Source organism: Cryptosporidium hominis (genome assembly GCF_000006425.1).
Source record: "Cryptosporidium hominis TU502 chromosome 1 CHRO011122, whole genome shotgun sequence".
Taxonomy (NCBI): Eukaryota; Apicomplexa; class Conoidasida; order Eucoccidiorida; family Cryptosporidiidae; genus Cryptosporidium; species Cryptosporidium hominis.
In genome coordinates this window covers 1-17,112 of record NW_667338.1, presented here as the reverse complement: position 1 = coordinate 17,112, position 17,112 = coordinate 1, and the positions used below count along the sequence as shown (strand labels likewise).

Below are 17,112 nucleotides of genomic sequence, written 5' to 3'. Positions count from 1 at the left end.
TCATACACAACTGAAAATGTACAATATAAAATAGTAGCAAGAATGAATAAGAGAAATCCCCATATCATAATAATTTGTCCTGGTTGAAGTTTTACCCCAGCTCCACCAATACCATGTTTAACAGTAATTTGACAATAATCACCAGAGTAACCAGTAAGGCAATTACATATAATGGGTAAATTTTCTCCAATATATGAACATTTACCTCCATTTTGGCATGGATTATTTGTTTTGCAGACATTGTTTTCAACTTCACAATTAATACCAGTGAATCCAACAGTACATTTACATTCGTAATATGGTGAGGTATCTTTACTAGTACAAATTCCACCATTTAAACATAGAGAAGTAGGTCCAGAAGTTAAACAAGCGTCCCATGCTAAGTTAAGTTTTTTTTTTAATTAAAAGAAAGAATAAATAATTTATCAATAAACTTACCAGTTTCACAAGATGGACCAGTAAATCCATCGCTGCATACACATAAGAATTGCTTTTGATTATTAACATTTGGTAAAGAAATGCATTTGCCATTTTCCCCACAATTGATTGTTTGATCTCCAGCACAAATTGATTCAAATGGTAAGTTTTGCAAATTTCTAAGTTGGTTAGAAACTTTAATAATTAAATTATCATTTGGAGTAGTAGAAATATGGTTATTATTTATTTCTTCGGAGTTATTTTTATTTGGGAGTAACATATTATTAATGTAACATTATATAATAATATTAATAAAAATGTGTATTTCTTAAAATGAATGATTTATTTAATTTGATTTTTTACGTGTATTTTGAATTAAACAGAATTTAAATAAAACTTTGGAGATATAACTTATTTTTTATTTTAAAATGAAATATTTAGGTTTTATTAATTTTTTTGAGAATTGACTTACCTTAAATTTTAAAAACCTAGTTCAAATTTCTAGTTATATTATTAATTTTTTTTTCAATATTACAATAATATTTTCTTTTATTTTTATTTTTTGAATAATAAAATACCGGTATAAAAAATAAAACCCCACATGCAATTTCTCTTTGAATGCACACGTGGGAAAATAATTTTATTAATTAATTAATGCATGCATTAATTTTATGTGGATAACTAAATTTAATTTTGTAAATAAGAATAGAAAAGAAAGTGGGATAGAATGGGATTAGATTGATAATTAAAAAGTTAAAAGAAACAAATAAATAAATTTATAAAATAAAAAATTATAAGAGTTTGAAAAAAAAGTATCAATAGAGGAAAATGGGTTAGATAAAAATTTGAGGTTAAATAAGAAAGGAAGATGATTTTGCATTGTATTTTGCGTTGGATTTCGCATTGGATTTTGCATTAGAATCTTACAGTATTGAACACATTTCTTGGCTTAGAAGTGATAAATTGAAGAAACAAGTAGTAATCATAATACGGGTCTGATAATTCCCTCTCCTCCTTAACCCCTTGTTGATATGTTGAATGAAAATTTGAATATTATATACTGACAATCAAAAAAAAGTCCAACTTAAACCATGACTTCTTGACAATTCTAAGCTGCTCTATGAATTTATAGATGGTGATAAGGGGGCTTTTGGTGTTTTAGCTCTGCTTACTCAAGAGAGAATAAAATTCTCTTCTGTTCGAGTATTTATTTAGAATTTTTGGTTTGGCCAAGATTAAGATTAGTAGGGGGCACTGCAACTAGGTTCGGGTTCAGATTTTGATTCAGATCCCGGCTCATTCCCAGGTTTGGGCTCAGGCTCAAGTTTAGGTTCATTCTCAGGTTTAGGCTCAGGCTCAGGCTCAATAACAGGATCAGGATTAACTTCTGTGACAGTCTCAGTATTAGTCTCTGGAGGATTAATGCCTTTCCAGCTAAGATAAATCTTTTCAATATCATGGGGTTGAAATACAGTGCATTTTGCAACATAAGACCAAAGACAATTGTGGACCTTATTTCTGGATATCTCATTTGTTGCAAGTTTAAGGATCTCATTGATTTCATCCCCAACAACAGGAAGCAGGACTTTTAGGCTTGCAACGACATCGGAGTCTGTCATATTGTTACTAGGATGGAAAAGCTTTTTGATCTCCAAAAGTTGGGGCTTCACATTACTATTATTAAAACAAGTCCTTGCTTGCCTTCTTAACTCTTTCTCATCCATATTGGAACATTCAAGCACAAATTCCGGTAGTCCTTTCTTACCCCCAACAACCAATGGTTTTGAACTTTTTGTAGAACCTTTATTATTATCACCATTACTATTATCATTAACAAGGTGTCCAGATAAATCGGTTCCATCCTTGTTCTGATCCTCACACTTTTTTGCAACCTTCTTTCCACGCTTAGAGCTAGAATTTTCATTCTTATTAAAATCATTATATTCTTGATCAGAAGAAGGAATAAACTTTCTCTTCTTACGAGCAGTCTTGCCAATAACCATTACAGAATGTAAATGCTTCATCACTCTCAAAGTTCTTTGCTTTAATTTATCAAACTTGATTCTTTTAATACAAGATAAAGACAGATTTTCATCCATTGACATCATTGTCCAGTTTGAAAATCCATAAATATAAATACCTTTAAGTATGTCTATATCTGTTTGAAGTGTCCAAGGAATCCCCCAGGAAGGGGTCCTGAGTGATTTAACCAATACTGGAGGAAGTTCAAACTTCAGATAGTTACCATCAAATTCATTTCCATTAGGTGATGATTGCTTTTCATTTTCATTTTCATTCTCAGTATTTGTTGGCTCGATCTTTTTTTCTTCCAAGTTGTTTTCATTAGAAAGTTCAAACGACTTTTCTTTTTCCTCCTCGTCATCCAAATCTTCATCCTCATCATCAACATCATCTTCATTTTCATTATCCTCATCCCTTTTAACTGATTCTCTATCTGGCCTAGCTAAAGGACCAGTTGGAAGCTTCCAAGGCTTTTCTACACCAGGATTGCATTCTCTCATAAGTTTATCAAGAGAAGATAACATCTTAATTCTTTCAACAAGCTCTAAAGCATTTGCTCTGTGACTACCAATCAAAAGTAAATTCTTCTTTAAAGCAGTTTTAGAAACTTGATTATTATTTTCAATGTCATTTTCTTCAGCAAAATCCTCCATTGAGCCAACTTCTAAAGGCACACCTCCTCCCATTATTGTACTATCTGTAGTTGACTGACCCTCTAAAATACTCGTTGCTTCATTATTTGATTTATTATTCTGAACATCATCTTCATCCTTAATCTCACCCTCCTCCTTTGATGTAGCCACAACATTTTCAGATGACAGTTCCTTTTGAGCTTTTTCATAACACAAAGCAACAATTATCTGAGACTCATTTAATATAGTACCTTTCTCCACTTTACCTTTTAATCTAGAATCTATAATAATATCATCCAATCTTCTATATGGGTCACCAAATTTTAAAATCGACCTAAATAACTTAAATCTACGCTTTGGATGTAGTACTCGAGAATCTCTCCTTGCTCTCTTTCCATTTTTAACACATTTCACACCATTTGAAATATCTCTATAGATTATATTAATTTCACTTGGGAAAAGCTCGTCATCTTGATTATATTTATGCGGAAAACTGGTTATTTCTAACATCAATGCTTCAAAGTCTTCCCTACTTTGCAATGAATGTTCAGGAAGTGGGTACTCCTCTCTATTAGGTACTAATTCTCCCAAACTTTCTGGAGTTTTATCCAAGTCTTTTTGAGAACCCAAATTCATTTCAACATCTTCAATTTGCTCAGACAGACCCACCTCCATCTTTTTACTACCTCCACTTGAGCTAGAAGCCCTGCTCTTTCCTGAACTCCCACTTCCGCTTGATTTCTTAACACTCTTTTCCTTAGTCTTCTTCTTTGATTGCTTTTTGCCCTTTGTTCCAAAATTCTCATCAGCCTCAAGCCCCTGATCACCTATTCTTCCTGTCCTTCCATCCTCAGATCCTGAATTATCACCTCCAACATATGTATATCCATCATCCCTATACTTTAAAGAACCATCTCTCATAGCACTCTTACGAGGACCTGTAATTATCGTATTCTGCTGGTTTTTTTCTATCAACTTAAGTCTCTCCTCCTCTGGTATTGTCTTTTCCCAAAATTCCTTACTGTCGAAATCTACCTCATTATCTTCTTTCTTCTTCTCATTTAGTGGAACCAAAGCTCCAGTATTGGAATCAATTATCAATGGTGGCGCCTCATACCTAAAATCTGCAATATTTGCAAACGAACGCAAAAGCCCATCAGCAAGACCTTGAGTGTCATGCACATGCTCCTCAGCATCAGCCAAAACTTGGTCTAAATCTATTTGAGATGCAAACCTCTTATCATCTTCAAATAAATCCGCTGAACTTTCATCTTCTTTTAATTTATTTTCTACGCCCTGAGTGCCGTCCACATTAACTGCACGGTGCATGCATGTTTCCCCACACTGTCCATCAGCACATTGACCACATGAAGAGTCAGAGCCTGACTGGCTTTGAGCGGGAACATTGTTTGTGCCCTTACTCCATAGTTTCTGGGCACCAAATTTTAAAATTTTGGCGAGTTCATCACGGCTGAAAGATGCTCCACCAGACCCGGGTTTCTTTCCATTAGGATAAAGAGCTTGGGAGGCCATAGCTAAAACGGATGCGGCAGCAGAAGAACTAGCTTGAGTTTGAGAACTGCTTGTACTAATATTGTTAAGTCCTTGAACGACTAAAGTGTCAAGAACCATCTTAGTTTTTGCCCTCTCAAGAATGTTCTCCTCAATTGAGTCTTTTGTAACTAGCCTATAAATTTGAACTTGCTTTTTTTGGCCTATACGATGAGCTCTTGCTTCTGCTTGTAAATCGTTCTGTGGGTTCCAGTCGGAATCATAAATAATTACAGTGTCAGCAGTAGTTAAATTGATTCCAAGTCCTCCAGCTTTTGTGGAAAGCAAAAAGCAGAAATCATCGCTATTTGGAGAGTTAAAATGATCCATTGCCTTCTTTCTTAGCTCTTTTCCCATTGTACCGTCTAAACGTTGATGCCTAAATCCCCTTAAAACTAGAAATTCAGATATGATGTTCAACATTCTTACCATCTGGGAGAAAATCAATACCCTACTTCCTTTCTCTCTTAGCCTTGAAAGTAATTTATCAAGTAGGCATAATTTGCCGCATCCATAAACTAGTTGATGCTGAATACTCGCAATAGTGATACCTTGAGAAGGATCCAACTCTGGTCTATGAATCAAAAAAGGGTGGTTACAAACCTTTTTAAGCTCCATACATATATTCTGTAGGGAAGTTTTTGTACCTCCTGTAGTCTTACTCAGTTCATCATAGTTACGAGTTAGAATTGATTTATACATATCTGTTTGTTGAGGTGAAAGCTCTACTCTTAAAATCCTCTCCACTTTATTTGGCAAACTCTTTTCAACATCCTTCTTTACTCTCCTTAAAACGTACTCTTGTAGTTCACTCTGGAGATCTTCCAATTGTCTTTGTTTATCTGGTCCAATTACATTTGGATTCTCTATATCAGGGTATCTTAGTCTAAATTCCTGATAATTCTGGAACCTTAATGGATTCAAAAAATGTAAAAGACTCCAAAGCTCCTCCAAATTATTGTGCAATGGAGTCCCACTTAATAATAATCTATACATAGTTCCAAATTCATGCAACTCCTTAAAACGCTTACTGTCCCTGTTCTTCAACTGATGAGCCTCATCCACTATCATCATATACCAATCAATTTGCCGAAGAAAATCACAATCAACCTGACTGTTCAATATTGAAGGGGTAGTTATTACTATATCAAATCTATATCTCTTCCTTGTTTGTTTGGATGATCTTGACCTACAACGCCTAAAAAATCCATTTCCGCCAGTTCCCGCGCGTGCGCAGCTTTGCATGCCTTTCTGATTATAATTGTGAACTTCATCTTTTGACTCTAAATTCTCGTTATAGTTTCCATTTTCATCAACTTCATCCTTCATTTCAATTTTGGAAAGTTCATAAGATCTTATTAGCTCTCTAGCGTATGCATTCCCGTGATATAAAACAACATTTGCATCCGGTAACCACTTTTTGAATTCTCGTAGCCAATTATCACTGGTACTTTGGGGTACAACAACAAGGAAAGGAGCAACAATCTTTTCCATATAGAGACAATGCCCAACTACAGATATGGTCTGAACTGTTTTTCCAAGTCCCATTTCATCGGCCAAAAGAATGTTAACATTCTTTTTGAACCTAGAAATCATCCAATTTAAGCCATAAATCTGATAATCTCTGAGAGTTCTTGGTTGGAAGGGCTCATCATTGGATTCCTCTATATTTTCAACTTCTTCTTTAATCTTTCCAAGCTTTTGGGAATCCTTAATTTCCATTTTCACATCTTCTGTAATTGAATTTCCATGCTCATTTTCATTGTTAGAATGGTACTCAATCTTCATTTCTTGAATATTACTAGATATTGGATCATCAATTTCCATCTTTTCCAAATCTTTGCTCTGATTTAACATATCCTTCACTTTTATTCCCATATAAAATGGAGTTGAAAGATAAGGCTCGAAAGAAGTTAAAGCAAGAGATCTCATTTCATAATCACAGTTCTTGTCAAATTTGGAAACGAGTTCCATTTGAGCATAGAATGAGTCAATGAATGAAAGAAATTTATGCTCTTCTAATGTTTCATATGATTCCCAAGTGCATTGATCATAAGGACAACTAAGCCACTTAACAAAGTAATATAATTGTGTCCGATCTTCAGCACTATTCTGGTCTACTCCTGAATTATCATTTTCCCTATAAACATCAACAATTCTCTCAGGAATTAAAGCATCAAAATCAAGCTGTCTTTGTATCTCAAATGTAATATCTTCCTGTTCAATTTCATCTTCCGTCATAAATTTACGTCTTTGAAGCATTTCAGCCATCTTCTTTTGGAAGTTTTCTAACCTTCTTAAGCCAGAAACACCTTCATTTATCAAAGATTCTGCTGATTCCCACGTATTATGTAGATGAGAATAACCCATCCATTTAATTTTATATTCCGTAATATTAGGATCTTCAGGATTCTGTCTACTTGAAATGACTCTATCTATAGTTCTTACATTTTGTTGGGCAGAAACAGACATACCAGCCTCTGTCTCTACCTCTGCATCTACTTCTACCTCGTCAGAATCTTGTGATAATGAGTCAGATGAAACTGAGTCATCAAAACTTAAATAATTTACTGCTTTTCTGCTACTTCTTACAGTTCTCTTAACACCACTTGTTTGCGATACCTTAGTTTTGGAAGGCTTCCTGCCCCGTTTCTTCTGAGTTGGCTCCTCATAAAAATCTTCATCACCATCATCAGAGTCGGTAGTTCTTTTAGCATCAACATTATTATTCAAGTCCTCGCTCATAAACTCTTCATCATCGCCATCGTATAGATCTTCCTCATTCACATAGTCAAGGTCTTCACTCTTTTGAGACTGACTCCTTGATTTACCTCCTTTATTCCTATTAGATCGTTCCCGTGTTTTTTGCATCTTAGATGTTTGGCCGAATTCAGAAAGAGATTCATCAGATAATTCACTTTCATTGTCAATATTGGAAAAATTTGAATATCGCATCTTACGAACTCTCCCACTTCTTGAGCAGCTACTAGTTTGTGCTTGGTTTTGATTTCGGCTTATAATTTCTGGGCTAATATCTTCAGTAGATATACATTTCCCCAAAGTATCAAACTCACCCTCCGTGGAGGAATCTGAAAATTCAACGTCCAAATCCATTAATCAATACAGTTGCTAGTAAGCTTCCATCAGGACTTTGACTTAATTTATGTACACTTTTATTCAATATTAATTTTCTGGTCTTTTTAAGCTAGACAAATGTCTTTAAATAAATAAACATATATTTTAGCATAGGCGCTGATTAATAAGAATTTAATTTTCTTTATACTATTACAAATAAAACTACAGAATTTGTAACCTTCCTATTCCGTAGCGACTATTTTCCCTATATAAAGCTCGCTTATTAGGAAATTAATGATCCACTTTATACAAATCTTAACTCCTCGAAACAAAGCTCATTTTTCTTGCATCTTTCCTCACATTTACTCACATTCTACTTTACACTAGGCATCTCTATTCTTTCTAAAGTAATAAACATAACATACTAAACACTACGAGTTTACTAATCATTGAAGTTAAGGTATTCTAATTCAATTTATAGAAGCCAATACTTTATTATATCATCTTAACTAATTTCTTTTTTTTCTCAATTTTTTTTTTAAATTAAAACACGTGTAGGCACGCCCGTTTCGGCGCCCAAATTTGGCGCCACATGTCATTATTTAACGAGTAATACCAGCAGTGTGGTGAGGGGAAGTTAGTATAGAAGAAGAGCCCAAAAAAGTTTAGGTTTAAAAAAAGATAAACAAATTTAATTATATATAATAGTGAATTAAAAATGCCAGGAGAGCATGGGGGTACAGGGTGTAGTTGCCAGCATGAAGCTGTAATAACAAGTGGAAAAGATTTACTTTCTGAAATTGAGTTGGATAAAGTAATGGCTTTAAATGAACTTAATGTAGGTTCATGCAGAGGTATTTTTAGGCCATACGAAGATAGGTTATCTGAAGATAAAGTATGTAAATCCCAGGATGATGACCCAGAGTTGATCATTTTTGTGAGATTTTCTTCTCCTTGTACAATTCATTCTATAAATATTATAGGAGGAGAGAATGGCAAGTCTCCAAATAGAGTGAATCTCTATATAAATGATGAAAATTTAGACTTTTCAACCATTTCTGACCAAGAACCTGTTCAAAGCTTAGATTTAGTTGAGGATTACTGTGGAACTGTTGACTACACCTTGAAAGTATCTAGATTTAAGAATGTGAACCTTTTGGCCATGCATTTTCCAAGCTCATTCACGAATGATCAGAGTTGGATTTATTATATTAGGATTGTAGGTGAAAGTTCAGGATATCAAAGAAAAGCAGTACAAGCGGTGTATGAATCGAAACCAAATGTCTCTGATCATAAATCTAATATTGAATCATTAAATCACTTTAGTCTAATGTGATTAACAGTTAATATCACTGCAATACTATAATTCCAATCTATGCATTCATTTGCATGTGAAAAATACACAAAACAATCATTTTCCATACCAAATTACCTAAAATTGTGTTTAAACCAATTATAATAATCAGTGAAAACCCTAAAAAAAAAGAAATCGATTACTGCATTTCTTTATGTCTTTATTCAATAATTATTATTCTTTTATTATTTTAATGGGTTTATACGGTAACGTGAAGTTTACCGCGCAAATGCGCACATTATCCTTGATAATTTTGTTAATTCAGAAGAAAAATAATTTATAATGAAGGTTAGATTAATTCTGGCTTTCAAATTATTTCTTGGAATTCTATCCTTTGCCTTGGTATCTGCCTTGGACCTAGATCTTAATAAGCCAGATACCGTAAATCTCAGAATTTCCAGCCGACAATTAGAACAAACTTACAACTTTTTCACTAAAAAGCTTTCAAACTCAGAAAAAGAAAATTTAATAAAGCTTAATTCATCATCAGAATATGCAAGAAGTACTATTCCTAAAGGGGCCGGATATGATTTTACTGTGCAAATGGCAATTTACACTCTTTCTGAAAGCTTATATATAAACCGTGAATATTTCAAAGTCAATCTTATTAGTGATTCTAATAAAAATAAAGACATCTTTGAAATTGCAAATTGCTTATATTCAACTTCAAGTTCAACTCTCAAAGCCTTGAAGCTGGTTAGGCAGAGATGTTTTCATCATTCTGAAAGCTCTCAATTAAATATATTCCCAAAAAAAGTTGTAAAAAAGCTTGAATTATATTGCAATCAGTTCAAGAAAATTGAAGTGAGATATGCGAGATTATCAGATTTTATTTATTTGTTGAAAATGATTCTAAAGAAATCTAAAATTCATAACTCTAATTTACTCGAACTTTCAAAGCTAATTTGGGGCATTATTAAAAGTCCATCATTTAAGAAGATTAAATTTTCTAAAGATTTATCAGCTCCAATTTCCTCGAAAAACCCAGCTATTAAACCTAGTAAGAAGGAAGCTGCAACTATTTCTAAGATTTCGTCCCTATTGAGACATATTGATAACACTTTATTAGAGAAAATTAAGATTCTTCCATTTTGGATCTTTAAAGTATCTGATGAATTTTCAATCATTTTAATTGAATCTCAATCTATTGCTAACAGAATCTGGTTTCCACTTGAGGAGCAAATTGAATTAAACTTAAAGAAACTTAGAAAATGTACTTCTTCAAAGAGGCAGCCCTGCTGTTCACACAAATCTAAGAAATACAAGATGTCCAGGGATGAAAAGTTTATCCAAAATGTTAGAGATGTCGCTAATCAGATCCGCTCTGATATTGAATGAGTGAGCAAATTATAATCAGGTATATTTTTGGAAGTTCTATGTTTATTCCAAAATAACATTAAATCATTAATAAATATTTAGCAGAGTAATGCAAGTTAAGTTCCAAAGGGAATAACAATATAATATTGTGATTTAAGGCTTGGCGCCAATCTGTTTATTATATTTATATTACCACTACATTGATATGTAGTAAATTAATGAGATATTTCAAATTATGAAAAATTCCTTTTGAACCTACTGTTCTCAATTTTGTAAATGTAAAACACTTATTTACTATACTATCTTCATAATTTTCAGGCTATTTATCTACTCTAAGGCTCACACTAACTATTGTTTAATTTCAGAATTTCATATTTTCTGGTCATTTACTTATTTTTTTTTATTTCAATTTATTACCCAATTCTACCCTATTTCTCTCATACTATTTCTGCTCTATTCTTTTGTATGCCATGCAAACCAATTATTGAAAAGGTATTTCCCGCCTAATTTAAATGTAAATATTGAATTACGTGGTAATAATATTTGTCAGAAATTAGTCTCAAGTTCATGAAAGAATCACATTCAATTTCCGTACTAATTGCAATGCAAATTAACCTATGAATTTAGAATTAATTTGGAAATATGGAAGAAGAATGGGAAAAGAAGGATAAAAAGAATAGAAGAAAAGTTAATATCAAAATATAACGAGAATTAAACATAAATATGAAAGCAACCTAAAATCTACGAGAACATAAGTATTAAGACAAAGTAAATATTCTTAATCTTTGTCAGCAATATTATTCATAAATTTGGTGATCCTCGATGCGTTAATTTTCATTCTTTTAGCTCTTTCTACAAATAATGGGCTGCTTTTTTTAGTAACGACAGGTCTTGTAACAGGAATTAGGGATTTGTTTATATTCATGTCTGCAAACATCCAGTTCATTAATAAGTGTTCCGCATCTTCTGAAGCTTTCTTTGAAATCTTATTTCTACGGAGAAGTTTAATTATAACCAGAGAAATCGCATCTGTAATTGATTGAATACGGCAAATCTCTGATATAAGTATCACGAGATCTTCGTGTGGTGGAAGAGGAACAGTTTCGGAATTTGAGTCTGTTGGTGGAAATAACTTAAATAAGTCTCTACGTATTTCTTCAGTATATATTCTCATTGTGCTGATAATTCTTTGTACAGAATTAGTAATTTTCCCTAATGGTGAAAATGCTTTATTCGAGCCCCATATTGATGTTCCAATTTGTAAAACGAAAGCAAGATTTGACTCCAGTCTATTTCTTTCATTATCCAAAATTTCCCTAAGCTCATTTGTAGTAGCCTCATAGTCTTTTTCTGGCTGTATTACATAACATTCCATAGGGTCTTCTAAAGCTGTTTTGAGAAAAACTAGCCTATTTGGATATTTGTAGAAATCTTTATTGACTTTACCATTGTTACTTGAAGCCATTGTAAATATATCTGATACCTCCTTATTTAATTCTTGGTCCTCTTCAACAGTTACATTAGTTTGTTGGTCTTCCGTATTTGATATATCGCTCATAGAAGTGCTTCCGCTTACTGTAGATTGCTGATCAAAATGAATATTGAATTCTTTGAAAATCGAATGGTATGCTGTTTCTTTATCAGTAATTAACTGAGGAAGAGCTTTTTGGCACCACCAAATACCAATAGAATTAATTAATTCGCACTTTGACATATTCCCATTTCGAATCTGAATATCTATAGCTCTTTTTGCACTATCATAATTACGAGCATCTGATTGAACTGTATTTCCTATTTGTTTAACTGGTAAATGCAGCTTCTTAAGCTTTTGATCAATCTGATTCTCAACTTCTCTTTCACAAATTGTCCAATCACAACCATAAAATGTTATTCGATTTTTTGGAGGCGATATATTTATTGATGGCCAATATGGAAGAGAATTCCTATGTTTGTGTAACCATCCTCCAACTTTCTTTAAAGCATCTACTCCACAAGAAGAAGATATAATTGAGTGAAAATCTAACAGCTTACTTAATTCTTCTGTACAATATTCCGTATTTGGTAATAATGAATTAATTACAATTTTACGTTTATCTCCCTTTTCAGAATGTCCTTCTTGATCTGTAGATGTGGAAGTTTGACTGGAACCTTCCTCAATATCCCCATCAGATAATACGGCAGCTTGAAAATTAGGAATTGAATTATTATCATTTTCATTGTATCTAATAGATTCTTCCCCGTTCAAGTCATCTTTTCCCAAAGGTTCTATAGGACCTTCAGAAGCCTCGGAAATAGTGAGAAATACTCCAAAAAGTAGTAAGATTGCAAACCTGGAAATATCTCTGGTTTTCATATTGACATATTAATCCCAATTAAAATATTTACTCAGCTGCTTTAGGTAATATAAAGTCGGATTTTCAAACTGGGCTCTTGCAAACACTGAAATAAATTGCATGCAAATGTTCTGAGTTATATAATAAATAGGCTAATACATCAACTGATTAATCTTCAATATTCGATCTTGCTAAACAAAAATTACAAATATATATACACAATTTTATCTAATCTTTACCAGTATTTTTTTACAATTAAGGTACCAATAATTATGCGTATATAAAAATCCCGAGTTTCCCGCCAAAATGGAGCCATTATAAGATTATCCAAATGTATAGGCTGTGAGAATTAGAAAATTGTGCGCAAGGAATATAAAATAGAAAGTTACAGGGAAGGAAAAAAAAAATATAATAATAGGAGAAGGACTGAAAAGAGTTGAACAAGGAGAGTCACTTTGATAGGATATGAGGAAGCAAAACAGCACTTTACCATTGCCTAGAGGGTCAAGAGGGGATTCATTGTCAATGCCCCATTCGGCTTCCTCTACATTCTCAAAGTTTGGTTCAAAATATATTGGAACTGGAACGGGAAAGCAGGAAGGACAGGGATTATGGCAGGATATTTTGCGTAGCTTTATGAATGGTTTACAAGGTAAAAATGCAGAGAATTTGCATGGCACATTATTTGTATTAGGAAGGGCTAATGGCGGTAAATCTGAGCTCATTTCAGAGCTCAAAAAGATTTCCGAGAAAGGAAAGGAGAAAGATATAAAGAGTGTGTTAGTGTCATCTGAAGTGGATAGTAGTCCATATATTGGTTTAGATTTTTGTAGTATGAAAATTAACCAAGGATTCTTCCAATTAGAACAGGATGATTCTATCGAGGATTCTGATCAGGATGAGTTGAATAAGGATCTAAATACTACACCAAAAAATGTAACATTGGATGTATGGAGTGTAGATCATTGTGGTATGTCGGATGAGCTAGTGAAGAGGCTTGTGGACGTATTTAACAGTCAAAATAGTCGTTTAACAGGAAATAATACTTCAGAGAATTCGAGTTTGAATGTATCATCAACAGACGTTGGATTAGCAGTAACTAATGGAATAGGAGGAGGTAGTTTAGATGATGATTGCAGAGATGGCTTGACTTCCATGCAGTCTCCAAACATTATGTTTTTAATAGTTTTGGACTCCTCTTTACCATGGACTTTAAATGATGATTTGGTTATATGGATTCAACAGATTCAGGAATGCTGGGCAAAGTCTTTAGAGCTCTCAAATCTTTCTCCAGATTTGCAGAGGATTATGATTCAAGAAGTGAATCATTATTTTGAGACTAGAATGGAGGAGATTGTGGCAGAAGCAGAGCAAAGTTCTGTATCTAGACCTGAACCTGGAGAAAAGGCTCTACAAGACACAATAGATTCTCAAGGAGAAGATACTGAACAACGTACTCAAAAACTTAGTGAAATTGAAGCTTCATCATCCAATGCTAGTTCCTCCACCTCTTCTTCATCTAATCTATATCCAAAAGTAAATTTGGGAATTCCAATTGGGGTTGTCTTATCAAAATCTGACATTGGACAGAGATTCTCTGTTCCAACAGATGGTGCTACTGGTCAACCATTTATTCCTTTTGCTTTAAGCTTTCTAATGAATGTTGGGGATTCATATGGAATCAGTTTTTTCACTACAAGCATTCAAACATCTGGAGATATTCATCAAACCTCTGGAGTAGACCTTCTCTTAAGTTATATTCTTCACAGACTTTTCGATACACCTTTTACAGACGAGGATGGGAAAATTTTAAAGACAGTTAATGATATAGTTAACAAAAACAACTCAATTTTGTGTGTCTTACCGAGAACACCTATTGATCGCCTTTGTCTAAGTCCTATTCCTAATGTTAAGTCTGATATCTACGAGGAGATGGTTCAAAAATCAAAATTCAGCTCAGAAATATCCAATTCAAGTGATGCTTTAGAATTAGTTCATGGACTTTCTACAGCCTTCGATAAGAAGATCCCATCACTGAATGAGTTTCTGGAACAAATTAGACCCCAAATTCCACTCATTGAGGCTGCTTCACCAGGAGCTGCTCCTGTTCTTCTGTCGCTAACAGCTGCTTCAAACTCTGAGGAATCCAAATCAATTAGTAGTGATTCTGTTTCAATCAAAGGTACAGCAGGAGGTGCTTCATCCTCAGCTATCTCTTCTTCCGCAGCATCTGTATCTGGCTCTTCCCAAAGGCTTAAACCCTCTAAATCAAACTTAAATGCCAATAGCCCTGGCGCCTCTGGAGATCCCTCTCTTAAGGGTTTCTTCCAAAGCCTTATACAAAGAGGTGAAAAAAAAGGCTCTCTTTCCCATCGATCCAACCTTAAACCAGCTCCTTCAATGAATTTACGCAAAGAATTTGGCTCTAGAATGGAATCAAAACTCTCTTCTGAAGTAAAACTTGATGAAAAGACCCAGGAAAGTGAAGTAGCCAATACAAACTCCTTAGAGATCGAAAAGGTGGGAAGCCTGCCTAATGTTGAAGAAAATACTGTGAATCCTATAGAAGAAGAAAATGAGACTGTGGCTGTGACTGAAACTGCAACTGCAACTGCAACTGTAACTGAAACTGCAACTGAAACTGTAACTGCAACTGAAACTGCAACTGCAGCCGCAACTGCTGGCAATGAGGAAAATAATAACGATAAACAAACAGAATAGAGTAAAAAAGAAAAGGAGAAAAGAGAAGACAGAAGAATAGAAAAAAATGAAAATATAAAATACTGTATTCTGTCCTTAAAGAATAGGACATTCTAAAATCCAGCTAATTAATACCACTGTTATAATTTACCGCAAATCAATTGGTGCTACTAATTAAAAAAAATTGTCCAATTAATATATACAACTTTATAAAAATATATTTATACTTATATAGGTAAATTGCTTTAACTTGTGCATGTAAAAAAAAATGTTAATTACGTGTGTGCATGCATTTGGCGCCCAATAACAAATAATTTTTAATTTTTATTTATTTTTTTCTTCATTCTGTAACTTTGGTTTTTAAAAGTTTAAAGTTGAAACGAATAATGTTTGAAGATCAAATTAATCATCGCTGGAAGAATCATGTGAATCCCAATCTTCGTTGAGACTTAATTCGTTTGATATAACTAGTTTGTTGTTGGATGAATTTTCTCTGATAGTTGTCTTGGATAGATTTTCTTCAGATATTCTGATATTATTAGGTTCCATTTCCAAACTATTGTCTGGATTATTCTCATCATCTGAACTTTCACGGAAAATTACGTCACTGATATCGCTTTGAATATCTTCAAATTCTAAAGTATTTTGCTTTGTTCCTTTCTTTTGAGAATCTTCCCTTTTAAATCTAGAAATCATACTTCTCAAATCATCATCTCTTCCTATGATCCCCATACATGTTGCTTTCTTTTTCTTGTCAAAAACAGATGCAATAGGAAAAGGAGAATTCTTTTGTTCATGCTTGAATAAATGAATTTGTTCATCCATTTCTTTTGCAGAAATAACATCAATAGTTACCATATCTTGGCTTGGCATTGAAACTCTATCTAATAGTTCCTGTTCAGCCTCAATAACTTCTCCAATGTCAAATAATTCAGTGTTTCTGTACTTTCTAGATCTCACTCCTCTACTTGCTGGAAGTAAACCAGCTGGCCATTCCCAATGAAGTGATTCTCTTAAATATTTAATGAAAGAGACGAAAGTTTGATCTGAATACATCATATTAGATTTCATAGGTCCCTTGTATATTGAAGAAATATTCACCCCTTGTGAAGTAATAAACCATTTTGGCAAACAATTTGCATCGTAAATGTAAAGCATTTGGTTTAAGTTATTTGATTTAAACATACTCTCACAATCTAAACTCTTATAAACCTCTATATTACATGGAAGATCTACCAAAATTCCTACATAATCTTGTCCAAGTAAATAAATGTCAAAAATACGAAAGTCTTCAAACGGTGTTGGCTGAATTCCAAATGGAAATTTTTCTCCTCTACTTAACAAGCTATTAACTTCCTTTGAAATAGCATCTGGTATCTTAACCACACATACTGATTCTGGAAGAGCTGAATATATTGAACTCGATAAATCTACAGAGGAAAATATTCCTCTTCTTAAGTATCTCTGTGGAACAAATTGTAATTGCCTCTCTCCTTTTGAAATCCCCATATATATATTTATATATATAAATATATGAATATAAATATATTTACTTATACTCCGTCTTTTTACAACTAATTATCTTACCTTACAAAGTATTCCTAATCCTTTTTTTACTCCTTCTAATCCATTCCTTATTTTACCTTTTCTCAAATTATTAGTCGTATTTTTATGACTTTATATTAGACCCAATTTCACGCCAAAATATTTT

The 17,112-nt window shown here is 33.3% G+C and overlaps 7 protein-coding genes across 7 annotated transcripts; 3 read left to right on the top strand and 4 right to left on the bottom strand.

The window, feature by feature from the left end:
* Positions 1–397: 397 nt before the first annotated feature.
* Chro.10415 (hypothetical protein) lies at positions 398–697 on the bottom strand. The annotated part of the gene is made up of 1 exon (XM_661886.1): positions 398–697. The coding sequence occupies one exon, from the start codon at positions 695–697 to the stop codon at positions 398–400; it is 300 nt and encodes a 99-aa protein (XP_666978.1).
* A 961-nt stretch (positions 698–1,658) lies between these two features.
* Chro.10413 (chromodomain-helicase-DNA-binding protein, CHD-1-related) lies at positions 1,659–7,736 on the bottom strand. Its single annotated transcript, XM_661885.1, has 1 exon — positions 1,659–7,736. The coding sequence occupies one exon, from the start codon at positions 7,734–7,736 to the stop codon at positions 1,659–1,661; it is 6,078 nt and encodes a 2,025-aa protein (XP_666977.1).
* A 679-nt stretch (positions 7,737–8,415) lies between these two features.
* On the top strand, positions 8,416–9,033 carry Chro.10412 (hypothetical protein). The annotated part of the gene is made up of 1 exon (XM_661884.1): positions 8,416–9,033. The coding sequence occupies one exon, from the start codon at positions 8,416–8,418 to the stop codon at positions 9,031–9,033; it is 618 nt and encodes a 205-aa protein (XP_666976.1).
* A 300-nt stretch (positions 9,034–9,333) lies between these two features.
* Positions 9,334–10,389, top strand: Chro.10411 (hypothetical protein). The annotated part of the gene is made up of 1 exon (XM_661883.1): positions 9,334–10,389. The coding sequence occupies one exon, from the start codon at positions 9,334–9,336 to the stop codon at positions 10,387–10,389; it is 1,056 nt and encodes a 351-aa protein (XP_666975.1).
* A 757-nt stretch (positions 10,390–11,146) lies between these two features.
* Positions 11,147–12,721, bottom strand: Chro.10410 (hypothetical protein). Its single annotated transcript, XM_661882.1, has 1 exon — positions 11,147–12,721. The coding sequence occupies one exon, from the start codon at positions 12,719–12,721 to the stop codon at positions 11,147–11,149; it is 1,575 nt and encodes a 524-aa protein (XP_666974.1).
* Positions 12,722–13,166: 445 nt separating this feature from the next.
* On the top strand, positions 13,167–15,422 carry Chro.10408 (hypothetical protein). The annotated part of the gene is made up of 1 exon (XM_661881.1): positions 13,167–15,422. The coding sequence occupies one exon, from the start codon at positions 13,167–13,169 to the stop codon at positions 15,420–15,422; it is 2,256 nt and encodes a 751-aa protein (XP_666973.1).
* Positions 15,423–15,803: 381 nt separating this feature from the next.
* Chro.10407 (hypothetical protein) lies at positions 15,804–16,910 on the bottom strand. The annotated part of the gene is made up of 1 exon (XM_661880.1): positions 15,804–16,910. The coding sequence occupies one exon, from the start codon at positions 16,908–16,910 to the stop codon at positions 15,804–15,806; it is 1,107 nt and encodes a 368-aa protein (XP_666972.1).
* Between the last annotated feature and the right edge of the window lie 202 nt (positions 16,911–17,112).